The sequence below is a fragment of the Denticeps clupeoides genome, chromosome 6 (genome assembly GCF_900700375.1).
Source record: "Denticeps clupeoides chromosome 6, fDenClu1.1, whole genome shotgun sequence".
In the NCBI taxonomy this organism is placed as follows: domain Eukaryota; kingdom Metazoa; phylum Chordata; class Actinopteri; order Clupeiformes; family Denticipitidae; genus Denticeps; species Denticeps clupeoides.
The window spans coordinates 24,983,890-24,995,366 of record NC_041712.1 but is presented as its reverse complement, the minus strand read 5'-3'; the positions used below and the strand labels follow the sequence as shown (position 1 = coordinate 24,995,366).

The 11,477-nt window shown below is 49.7% G+C and overlaps 2 protein-coding genes and 1 non-coding gene across 5 annotated transcripts in view; 1 reads left to right on the top strand and 2 right to left on the bottom strand.

Moving 5' to 3' along the window:
• The window catches only part of mtmr4 (myotubularin related protein 4), a 29,870-nt gene extending 26,034 nt beyond the window's left edge, over positions 1 to 3,836 (bottom strand). The window contains exon 1 of one of the 3 annotated variants that reach the window (XM_028983341.1): positions 3,779 to 3,836. The gene's annotated coding sequence lies outside the window, so the exon portion shown is untranslated. Of the gene's footprint in view, positions 1 to 313; positions 716 to 1,890; positions 2,184 to 3,778 lie in introns of those variants that run through there. The other 2 variants (XM_028983342.1, XM_028983344.1) reach the window with 2 other exon arrangements.
• A 1,617-nt stretch (positions 3,837 to 5,453) lies between these two features.
• hpda (4-hydroxyphenylpyruvate dioxygenase a) lies at positions 5,454 to 10,933 on the top strand. The gene is made up of 14 exons (XM_028983935.1): positions 5,454 to 5,877; positions 5,977 to 6,003; positions 6,532 to 6,594; positions 6,766 to 6,870; positions 6,951 to 6,993; positions 7,205 to 7,287; positions 7,594 to 7,683; positions 7,755 to 7,861; positions 8,092 to 8,169; positions 8,453 to 8,615; positions 8,779 to 8,850; positions 9,285 to 9,407; positions 9,496 to 9,612; positions 10,625 to 10,933. The coding sequence occupies exons 1-14, from the start codon at positions 5,875 to 5,877 to the stop codon at positions 10,736 to 10,738; spliced, it is 1,188 nt and encodes a 395-aa protein (XP_028839768.1). The 5' UTR covers positions 5,454 to 5,874; the 3' UTR covers positions 10,739 to 10,933.
• Positions 5,466 to 5,538, bottom strand: trnak-uuu (transfer RNA lysine (anticodon UUU)). Its single transcript has one exon. It is a non-coding gene; the product is annotated as a tRNA-Lys (tRNA).
• Positions 10,934 to 11,477: the final 544 nt, after the last annotated feature.

Here is an 11,477-nt window from a genome sequence, read left to right as displayed (position 1 = left end):
GTTCTGCTGGGTTTTGTTGCAGGATCCTGCAGGTTCTCCTGAGTTCTGTTACAGGATCCTGCAGGTTCTCCTGGGTTCTGTTGCAGGATCCTGCAGGTTCTGTTACAGGAAACCACAGGTTCTGCTGGGTTTTGTTGCAGGATCCTGCAGGTTCTGCTGGGTTTTGCGCTCCTGCTGACACGGAACAACTCAACAGATTGGACTACAACACGCGCCCACGGGACTCTACACATCAAACACGAACACGCGCTGCAGAACGGACGCAGAAGTTCTTTGCCTCGTCAGGAACCTGCGCGGATAAGGTCGGTGGTACCTGGTCGGTCACATCCACGCTCCTCACCGGGCGAAAAGTAAACTGGGATAAAAGCAAACTTGCTTGCGCGCTAAAACTCCGCCGCGCCGCGCGTGTCGTACGTGACGCCGCCGCGTCATCAGTCCTCGCGTCACGCGCGCCCCAAGCTCGGCTGCGATTGGGCGCCGCGGTCACGTGATTAAAAGCCCATAATCTACCGCATTTATGAAGCTCGAGGGGTTTATTACACGCCATGATTATATACAAACTGGAAAAACCCGAAGTACTCGTAATATAGATTTATTATATTACTTCCTGATACATACATACACGCGTATACAGTACATGCCAAGATTGGACACGCCTTGTCATTCAGTGTGTTTTCTTTATATTCTAGTTTATTTGCTCTGGTTACTGCTTTGCACACTCTTGGCATTCTCTCGATGAGCTTCAAGAGGTCGTCACCTGAAATGCTTCTCCATACAGTCTTGAAGGAGTTCCCAGAGGTGTTTAGGTGTTCTGCAAACTATCTGGACTGGGTTCAGGTCCGGTGACTGTGGAGGTCTCCAGGTCTCCACTTTTTGTTAAGTACAGAACTCCACATGTGTTCATTCATAGTTTTGATGCCTTCAGTGAGAATCTACCAACGTAAATGGTCATGAAGATAAAGAAAACACGTCGAATGAGAAAGTGTCCAAACTTCTGGCCTGTACTGTATATAAATAAACGTATTTACACGCGCGTTGAAACCCAGCTACTGGGGACCGCCCGGACAAGCTGACTGGCCGGTCCGCTGTGGAAGGAGGAGAAATATAATGTTGTGTGTCTAAATATCGCACGCTGGCTACGTCTACTGAACGCATGCGTGGTTTTCGGGCCCCTCCCCCAACGGGCTCACCGACGCCGGCCAATCGGAAACTGTGCCATGCGCCGCACTGGACACTCCAAGCCAATTACAGGGTTCAAACCCCGGGCCAAATACAGCACATCCGCTCAGACGCGGTCCGGCAGTGGAACAGAGCGTAGGGACCACCCCCGGTTTGGGGGTTGGGGGGGGGTTCTACACACATTCCTGTGCTGCGCATGCAAGCAGGGTCTTGCAAAAAAAAAAAAAAAAAAAAAAAAACCTCATCTGGTCGTTGCAGGGTGCATTATATATATTAGTTTTTATTTCTTTGCAGGGATCAGGAAATTGCAAGGAAATTCGGCGGAAAAACCCTTCGCTTCCTGACCCTTGGTGAGGACAACCTCCGTAACATAATAGCGCCGGCCCCCACCCAACCACCACCACCACCACCTTTACAACTAGACTTGAGGCCACCAAGTCGGATATTTTCAGCAGCAGCTCGAACCAACATCTGCAGGACCCGAGCGCGACTGGTGCACAAATAAAAGAATTCATTTTTAAAAAATCCTCCGTGGTGACGCGGCTGGAAGGGCTCTGGGGGCGCGGTGCACTTGTCGGGACGAGGAGCGAGCCCCGAACTTCCCCATAGTTCTCCCCTCGGAGACACACCCCCTTCTGGCAGGAAGCCGTTTCCCAGCTCGAGTGAACGCCTAATCCCGGCTTGGGGCCGCAAGCGGCCGGTTTTTCTTACCGATCGGGGCTGCGGCCGAGGCCCGGCGTGTGTTCTCAGCCGCGGAGCAGGGAGAGCCGCTACGACGCCTCCGAAGTGGCGGTTCCCGCCCCCGCCTGCTCCCGTTAAAGTCCAGGCGGTGACGTCCCTCCCTCCCGGCTCGGTGCCAGTTACTTTCAGTCGCACAACATGGTCCTCCAGGAGGAAATGAATGGAGTCGAGAACCGGGCCCGGCGATCCGCGAGGAACCGGCGTCCGTCCAGACGGGATTTCTGCCGCGTTTCTGTCTCATTTATTTCCATTTACAGCATTTACCAGACGCCCTTATCCAGAGCGACTTACAATCAGTAGTTACAGGGACAGTCCCCCCCTGGAGACACTCAGGGTTAAGTGTCCTGCTCAGGGACACGATGGTAGTAAGTGGGGTTTGAACCCGGGTCTTCTGGTTCACAGGCGAGCAAGGAACGCCGAGCAAAGAACGCCTCGTTTTTCCATCAAGTTCACTTTCATTTATTCGCGGAAAGATAATTATCTGTGTATTACTGAAGTGAATACACAGCAGCACAGCACACGGTGCACACAGTGAAATTTGTCCTCTGCATTTAACCATCACCCTGAGTGAGCAGTGGGCACCATGACAGGCGCCCGGGGAGCAGCGTGTGGGGACGGTGCTCTGCTCAGTGGCACCTTGGTGGCAACCTTGGTGGCAACCTTATTATTACGGGGCCGCTTTCTTAACCACTAGGCCACCACTGCCCCATTAATATTAATGCCGCTGGTCGGCCATGAGCACCATCAGCACCAATATCTGCGCCGGCCCTTTAAGAGGGGATTTCAGGTCCAATGAGGATTTTCGTGCCGTTATGAAAAATAACCTGAACCAGGCGTTGAGGTCAGAGCCACTTTCCCACTTCCTTTTACAAAAGAAAAGACAAGTTTCATTTCCAACGCTTCTCATGTGATCGACGGAGAGAGAAACTTCCCTCTCGAAAAATTAACTCTTCGCTGCTGTTTACCAGCGGCCCTGGATCAGCCCCAATCACCACATGATCCAGAGTCCCAAAGTTCAACCCACAAGCTCATATTTTCTACCAGCAGGAGATACGGGAGGAATACGGGATCTTCAGCCAAAACGCGGTGTCAAAGGGCACCAGTTGTGGAGAAAATCCCGCGTTAAGGCCGCCATGAAACCACGTGACCTCGCAACACCTCCAGGAAAGGCGGCGCGGTCATATACACAATATGCCACCACGTAACACGACGCTAACTCAGATCCCAGACAGACCGGGACTGACGGATTATAAAGGCCTGTTATATGTCAGGATTGCCATGTTTCGCCACAAACTGCAATGACGTGAGGAGAAATACATCTGGTGACAGATCAGCAGGCCTGTCAGAGCAGCATAGTCCCCATAATCCCCTGAATAAAGGTAAGAAATTGTACATAACGTCAGTGTACATGTGGGTTGGGTCGGGTTTAGGGCTGTCAGTTCGCTGATCTGTCAGAACACCTCAGAGCCATGATGGCGAGGCGGGGCGTGGCGGCCTGACAGCCATCAGTGACAATCCCTGTCCAGACCATGAGGCCACGTGCACGCCCATCATGTTCTACGTTCCTGTTGCACATCGAAATGGGCATCGTGACAAACGGTGTCACGTGTCACGCCGCGCATCTCTGCGACTTCCGGCGGTCTCGGCAGCAGGACAGCGCGGACCACCGGGGACCCGAAACTAAACCTGAACGAGCCGATCCGGTGATCCGCCCATCGTCCGCTCCGCCCTGCTGCACGGAGAGCGCCGGACGCCGGCCACCGGCCGACGGCGTCCCCGTCCCCCCTGCACCGGTGTTACGGTCCGCGGGGTTTAACGTTAAAGCGCGAAAAAAGGATAGAGAAACGGCGCTACTCACACGGCGACAGTCAGCTGATCCAGCGGTGACTCAGTACGCGCCACCACTTCCGCATTCACCAGCCGTGACCTGCGCCGCAGCCAATCACAAGCCGCCCAGCCTGCGCGCTCGACCAATGGCGAGGGGGCCTGCGAGTGGGCGGCGCCGGACGCGGCCAATGGCGGCCGGCGGCAGGTAGCGGCTCGAGCGGCGCGACGCCCGAGTGGCGCGAACACACCCACGCAGCGGCCAATCAGGGCGCAGCGCCGCCTGGCAGGAGGCCAGAGCCAATAGAAACTCACAGCGCGGCACCGCGGGGTCACGTGGGCCGCCGCATGGCGCGCAGGACGTTTTAAAGGGAGTGAAGCGCAAAATATTACTGCGGTAAATTCGCCCCTGTACCGTCAACTGTACTTTAGTATTCTCGTTGTTGCATCAGGTCAGTTGCTTAATCGAGGTGAAAAGTCTGGAACGTGACTCTTGACACGATAATCTTTTAAGTAGCCTGACCATGAATTACTATCTCTATTAAGCAGTGGCCATGACTAGTTGTAACTAATAACTTACATTTACATTTACAGCATTTACCAGACGCCCTTATCCAGAGCGACTTACAATCAGTAGTTACAGGGACAGTCCCCCCCTGGAGACACTCAGGGTTAAGTGTCTTGCTCAGGGACACGATGGTAGTAAGTGGGGTTTGAACCTGGGTCTTCTGGTTCATTGGCAAGTGTGTTACCCACTAGGCTACTACAACCACGTTGAAACAAATCCGTTTTCATGTATTACTTTGGGCCAGTTCATGCTGATACATAGAAAATATAAATCCATATAAAATTCATATATTCAGGAAAAAAAAAGGATTTTTCTATGGTTTTTCAATGTGATTTAAATTTAAAACTAAAAATGCTTTAAATTCTCTGTTTGTTAGGTATACAATCATAAGGCAATGGGAAGAGCAGAGCGCACACCTGCAAATGCACACGAGCTACAAAGATCTACGTGATCTTTTCATTTTTTATATAAATGCTGAGGTCACTGAGTTTAGGCAGTAAAAAACCAAACAGATGCAAAATACAAATGTACCAAATAACCTTTCACTTCTTGTTCAAGCATGTCGGCTGCTCGTGACCTTTAACCACCATTGAGGAGCTCGGGAAAAACACCCCCTTAGGGGGGTCTACCCCAGTGGGCTTCATGTTTTTGGCCTGCTTGCCATTGAGCAAGAAATAAGGAAACCCTCGGTTTCCCAAAAGAAGAGGACGTTTCATTTATGCGCAACTTCACAAATGTTACGTGTATCTCTCGTTTTTAAACTTGTTTAAAATATTTCAGGACAGTAAGAGTCTGGCCTACATGTGTGCTGCAGTTAAAGCCAAATATAATATCGCCCTCTAGTGATGATTTTTTTTTATACTTCACAAATGAAGCAAAGTGGAAGATTTTAATTAAAACCAGGCTTGATGGGTCATGTGACCAGAAGGGGTGAAAGTGAAGTGATTGTCACTTGTGATACACAGCAGCACAGCACACGGTGCACACAGTGGAATTTGTCCATCACCCTGAGCGAGCAGTGGGCAGCCATGACAGGGACCCAGGGAGCAGTGTGTGGGGACGGTGCTTTGCTCAGTGGCACCTCAGTGGCAGCCTTCTGATTACGGGGCCGCTTCCTTAACCATTAGGCCACCACTGCTCCATATAGACTTGCCGCCCGAACAGGGACTTCAACCCTGGACCCTCAGATTAAAAGTCTGATGCTCTACCGACTGTGCTCTCCGGGCTCTTACTCAGCTATCCAGGCTCTGGACATCTGAATCATATGTCAGGCAGGTTAGTACTGCCATACTGTCCCATGTCGTAGCAGGCGACAGAATTCTCTCTAGACAGAATTCTCTCTAGAACGAGGACAAAATCAATAGTGCTGGAGAAGTAACATCGTCACTCTGGGACGGCCGCATCTCTGGAGGCATCGGTGACGGGGAGGAGGTCAAAGGGGTGTTCACCTGCCGACCAATGACCACGGGCCCGCCAGCCGGTACTTATCTGTGGGCCCGTGCTGCCTACCTCGCTATAGAACATCTCTCCTCGCGTCAGCTCCCCATCAGCACTGCGCCACCATGGTGAGTAAAGGACGCCAAGTCTTTCCTTGTTTAACAAGTTTAACTCTATTGTACGGTAACACTCCGCACAGCTTGAACTAATGCTGCTCTCGTCTCCAGACGTCCTACACCGACAAAGGAGAAAAGGTACCGAACATGAACTTTTACCAGAACCATCATAGTGTTAAACACGACCATTTTAAATGGCTTTTTATATGGTTCTTTTTCTGTCTGTATTACAGAATATACAGGGTGGCCATTTATATGGATCCCCCTTAATAAAATGGGAATGGTTGGTGATATTAACGTCCTGTTTGTGGCACATTAGTATATGTGATTAGTATAGTATATAACTTTTCAAGATGGGTGGTGACCATAGTGGCTATTTTGAAGTCGGTCATCTTGGATCCAACTTTTGTTTTTTCAATAGGAAGAAAGTCATGTTACATCAAATTTATTGGTAATTTCACAAGAAAAACAATGGTGTACATGGTTTTAACGTAACTTTATTCTTTCATGAGTTATTTACAAGTTTCTGACTACTTATAAATGTGTTCAATGTCACCAACCATTCCCATTTTATTATGGTGTATCCATATAAATGGCCCACCCTGTAGAATATACAGTATTATATGATGACTGTAAATGTGGCGCCTTTACTTGTATCTGTTTTAGCCCGAGAGGGGCCGATTCGTGAAGTTCCATCATGTGACGTTCTGGGTGGGCAATGCCAAGCAGGTAACGTTACTCACTAACCAGTTCTGGGAACGTGGACCCTGCACTCCACAGTCCGAGGCCGCTGACCCCCTCCCATCGATCGAACCCGTTTCACCCACGAAATCGCGACACGCGTGACTGGTTGTTCCCCGTGAGGAACTGCGCATGACTGGCAGGGTTTCTCTCGCTCAGGCCGCCGTGTTTTACTGCGATAAGATGGGCTTCGAGCCGTTCGCCTACAAGGGCCTGGAGACCGGCAGCAGGGAGGTGGTGTCTCATGTGGTCAAGCAGGACAAGGTGTGTGCGCGAGAGACACACAAATAACAATCAAAAATCCCCCCCGGTCCTCATTTCTTTTCTCTTTTTTTATGCCACAGATTCTGTTCGTATTTGAATCAGCGCTAAATCCTGGAAATGAAGGTTTGAATTGTTTTAATGCGTTTAAAAAAACTAAAAAATTGACAAATGAAATAAGAATATAAGACACACAATACACTCAGTTCCTGGAATAGTGAACCGTTCTTTTGAAAGAAGTTAAGATGGCTGGTCTTCGTGGTCTCCTTTTTACTTACTTTAAAAGCAGAATTACGTGTCAGAAATGTTGAAATCCTCTTCACTGTGATCCCTGCAGAAATGGGCGAGCACCTGGTCAAGCACGGTGACGGCGTGAAGGACATTGCGTTCCAGGTGGAGGACTGTGACTTCCTGGTGAAGGTGATTCTCCCACGAGCACTATACACCACCAGTCTGGAAAAAGTCTGGACGCCCCGACTCTGTGGCGGTTCTGGAGATTCTGAAGTGTCCAATGCAAGAAACATATTTAGAATTTGTTGTACGGGGAGAAAGTGAAGTATGTTTGATAAATCATTTTTTTCCTCTTTTTAATAATCATAATTGGAATTTGATATGGCTTCTGAACTGTTGAGCTGCACGTCGCACCTTTGACCTCTTGGGGGCAGTAGTGTGTGGGTCTGTGTGGAGAGAGAACATAAGCGGGTTCTGCGGCTGAATCTTTCACAGAAAGCAAAAGAACGGGGCGCAGTCGTGGTTAAGGAGCCCTGGGTGGAGCAGGACAGCCACGGCAAGGTCAAGTTCGCTGTCGTCCGGACGGTACGTCGCGCTCCGCCGTCTCCGGTGAAGCACGTTTCCATGGTAACTGACCAGAGTCCTCTGGCCCACAGTACGGAGACACCACACACACCCTGATCGAGTACCTGAGTCCGTACCAAGGCCGCTTCCTGCCCGGCTACAAGGAGCCGATGCACCGAGACGGCCTGCTGGCGAAGCTGTGAGTCCCACCAGATCAGAGCCGACTGTCAAATGATTTCTGCTGATTTGCCTGTACGTTTTTCTACAATGACGTAAACCGGTGGAGGCTTAAATAATCTCACTCCGGGTCGGCGGGAGGTCAGAGTACATCGGAGCCGCTCATAATCTCAACCTACATTTATATATATATATATATATGTGTGTGTGTGTGTGTGTGTGTGTGTGTGTGTAACCGTTTCCTGTCTGCAGGCCGCCAGGTCATCTGAGTTTCATCGATCACATCGTGGGAAACCAGCCAGATGACAAAATGGTGGCAGCATCTGACTGGTGAGGGTCACACGTACACACGCAGTGGTCACACGTACGCGCTTTTCCCAAAACTAGAATATTATTCATATTGACAAGGTGTTTCATAGCTAATACCATCAACGAAAAGCCATGAAGATAATGATGTTTTCAGTGTTTGATGCAGTGAGGTGCTTTTATTTTTTTATTAAAGAATACAGACTGTTTTAATACTTAAACAAACATGAACTGAATGTGATGAGCCAGCCCCGCCCCGCCCGCCCCGCCCACCCCAGTCTGAACTCTTGTGTGACTCTCCCTGCAGGTACCTCAGGTGCCTAATGTTTCACCGGTTCTGGTCCATAGATGACAAGCAGATCCACACCGAGTACAGCGCCCTCAGGTCCATAGTGGTCACCAATTACGAGGAGACCATCAAGATGCCCATCAACGAGCCGGCTCCCGGCAGGAAGAAATCTCAGATACAGGTGTGGCAGCCCCGCCCTCTAGCTCACACGGTCAGCAGGACCTGACCTCTGATGAAGGGCGTTGGGTGGTTGGGACCGGCAGGGGGCGTCTTGTATGCACCTGTCTCCAGGCCACAATTACCGTAATGCGGTAATTGCTGTGTGTGTGTGTCTGTCTGAACAGGAGTATGTGGACTATAATGGAGGCCCTGGGGTCCAACACATCGCCCTGAACACACCCGACATCATCCAGGCGGTGAGTTCCACCCCGTCCCACAGACTAGCATCCAAAAAGGAAATCAAACTCGCAGAATTCGCTCTCGGTCGCCATTCGGTCTTTTATTCAGCCATGCACATGCGAGTATAATTAATATGCCAAATTTATTGTTGTCATATCAAATCGTCTTTTCACGAAGATTCTGTTTGAAGTGACATGTGCGAGACAGCATTGTGGGGACAAGCAGAAAGACAGAAACTGGAAATCTGTACTTACACGGTGGATGGATGCGTAGAAAAACGCAGCATGGCAGTGTGATGGCCTTCACCTCCAGGTGGAAGGAGCAATGAAAGTGAGGCGTGTTCCTGAGGGGAAAAGCTCCTCCTGGATCGCTCCGTTCTGCTCATGAAGATGAATGACAGGGTCGGGTAGCTGAACTGAACCTGAGCTCTTCTGCCTTGGCCGTGGAACAGATCGTGAACCTGAAGGCCCGCGGCATGGAGTTCCTCTCCACTCCAGACTCCTACTACGACACCCTGCGGGAGAAGCTCCGGACGGCCAAGATCAAAGTGAAGGAAGACCTGAACAGGCTGCAGGTGAGGCTTGGTGAAGGTGCTTGGTGCCTTCACTGGGCCCAGCTTCACTCACGTTATCTCCACTTTCTGTGTCCTCCCTGCCGGACAGGAGCTGAACATTTTAGTCGACTTTGATGACAAGGGCTACCTGCTCCAGATCTTCACCAAGCCGGTGCAAGACCGGCCCACCCTCTTCCTGGAGGTCATTCAGCGGCATAACCACTTTGTAAGATTTTAGAAGAGTTTGAGAGCATTAAGAGCACTGTCAGATCTTCCATCTCCATATGCAGATGGAGCGCCGCCTGGTTCTGAATGCTTGCAGGACCGGGCTGGGGAAACATCAGCAGCGCAGACCAAGCACAGTGTTTAAAAGCGAGAAAAGAAATGGTCTCCCATATGAGTTACGCTGGTGGTGTCTGTCCACATGTTTGGACAGGCCCTTTCCCTCAAGTCTGGCAGTTTGTAGTCCTGTGAAGTCAAGAAAGTGGCAGCAGGAGGAAGTTAAAAGGAGGAAAATAAAAGTTAGATTAGAGGGCAAATTCAATGTCATCGGAAACACATACATACAAACACACATTAATATATGACACACAGACACACCTATGTACAGATGTAAAATATAATCTAGACAAACTGCAGAATTAACACATAAATCAATACTACACACGTACAGTAAATGATAAAAACTATGCTTGTGTTTCGGTTCCTTTCCCATGAAACACTAATCCAGAATATGACAGTAACAAAAAAAGAAAGGCTTGTGGCATCGAGTGCCATACAAGGAAGCACCACTGGATGGCGCTGCCTGAGTGTGAACAAGCAAACTAGCAGTCAGGTGATCAGAGCAACCCAGTTTAGATTTTAGATCACACGTGACATCGTTCCAGGCCGTATGAAATAGATCAGCAACTGCATTCTACTTCAGGGCGTTACAGGGAGTGGCGTGAACGATATAAATATACCATCAGTAGTAGCCTAGCGGTAACACATTCGCCTACGAACCAGAAGACCCAGGTTCAAGCCCCACTTACTACCATCGTGTCCCTGAGCAGGACACTTAGCCCTGAGTGTCTCCAGGGGGGTACTGTTCCTGTAACTACAGACTGTAAGTCGCTCTGGATAAGGGCGTCTGGTAAATGCTGTAAATGCAAACATTTATATATATATGGTAGAATTGTATTTATTTTTGTACTGAAACTCCGGAATTTAATCCAACTCTCCCTCTGTGCTTCTTTCAGGGTTTTGGGGCAGGAAACTTTAAATCTCTGTTCGAGGCCATTGAGAAAGACCAGGACGCCCGCGGCAACCTCACAGCTCTGACATCAGACGGATGCGCCAAGGCGTTCAACTGACTCACCACCTCACACACACACACTCACACACACACACACACACACACCTGCAGCGCCGTTAGATTAACAGACGTTCTGCAACGGCAGAGCAGTTCACTTTTACCCCCTAACACACACACACAGCTCCACCCCTCACTAGAGCCCTGAACGTCTACGCCCTGCAGCTCCTCATCAATAAAGCTGCTCTTATCACCAGCTTGAAGTGTCCGGCTGTTTGCTTTCCTCTCCCGACCCGCTGAGGGCTGTTAAAGTGGGCACTGGTTTGAAATATTGCGACAGGCCCGGAGGAATCTGAGCGTTTGATTGGGCAACCTTCCCTCCGCCCATGAAAAAAAGTCACAAAAAGATAAATAGAGCTAGACGTGTTAACACTTTACATGCCACAGTCCATGCAGAAAAGTCCAGAAGGTTCGGCTGCATCTACCCACACTGCTGGGTTCAGAGGTCACAAGTTCAGAGTAGAGTTGACAAGTACGGCTTTTTAAAGGCCCAGCTTTCCGACTAAGAGGGAACTGAGCAGGTCAGAGGCACAGCCTCCATTACAGAACCTCAGCATCCATTTTCATATCTCTCTCATGATCACCTGACTACTGTGGCCAAGAATTGCAAATCAGATGTACATTTAATGAAACAAATTTACAACTTGCAAAACACTTAACCAATCACCCAAACGTATGTATAAGCAGCGAATCATACGGAAAGGATAGGTACTATAGGCCAGAGTTCGTGTTTGCAGACC

Bases quoted from the DNA above. Each gene is read 5' to 3' on its own strand.
- hpda (XM_028983935.1), top strand. The intron at 7,684-7,754 runs GTACGTCGCGCT...TCTGGCCCACAG, and splicing joins AGTTCGCTGTCGTCCGGACG to TACGGAGACACCACACACAC. The intron at 8,170-8,452 runs GTGAGGGTCACA...CTCTCCCTGCAG, and splicing joins ATGGTGGCAGCATCTGACTG to GTACCTCAGGTGCCTAATGT.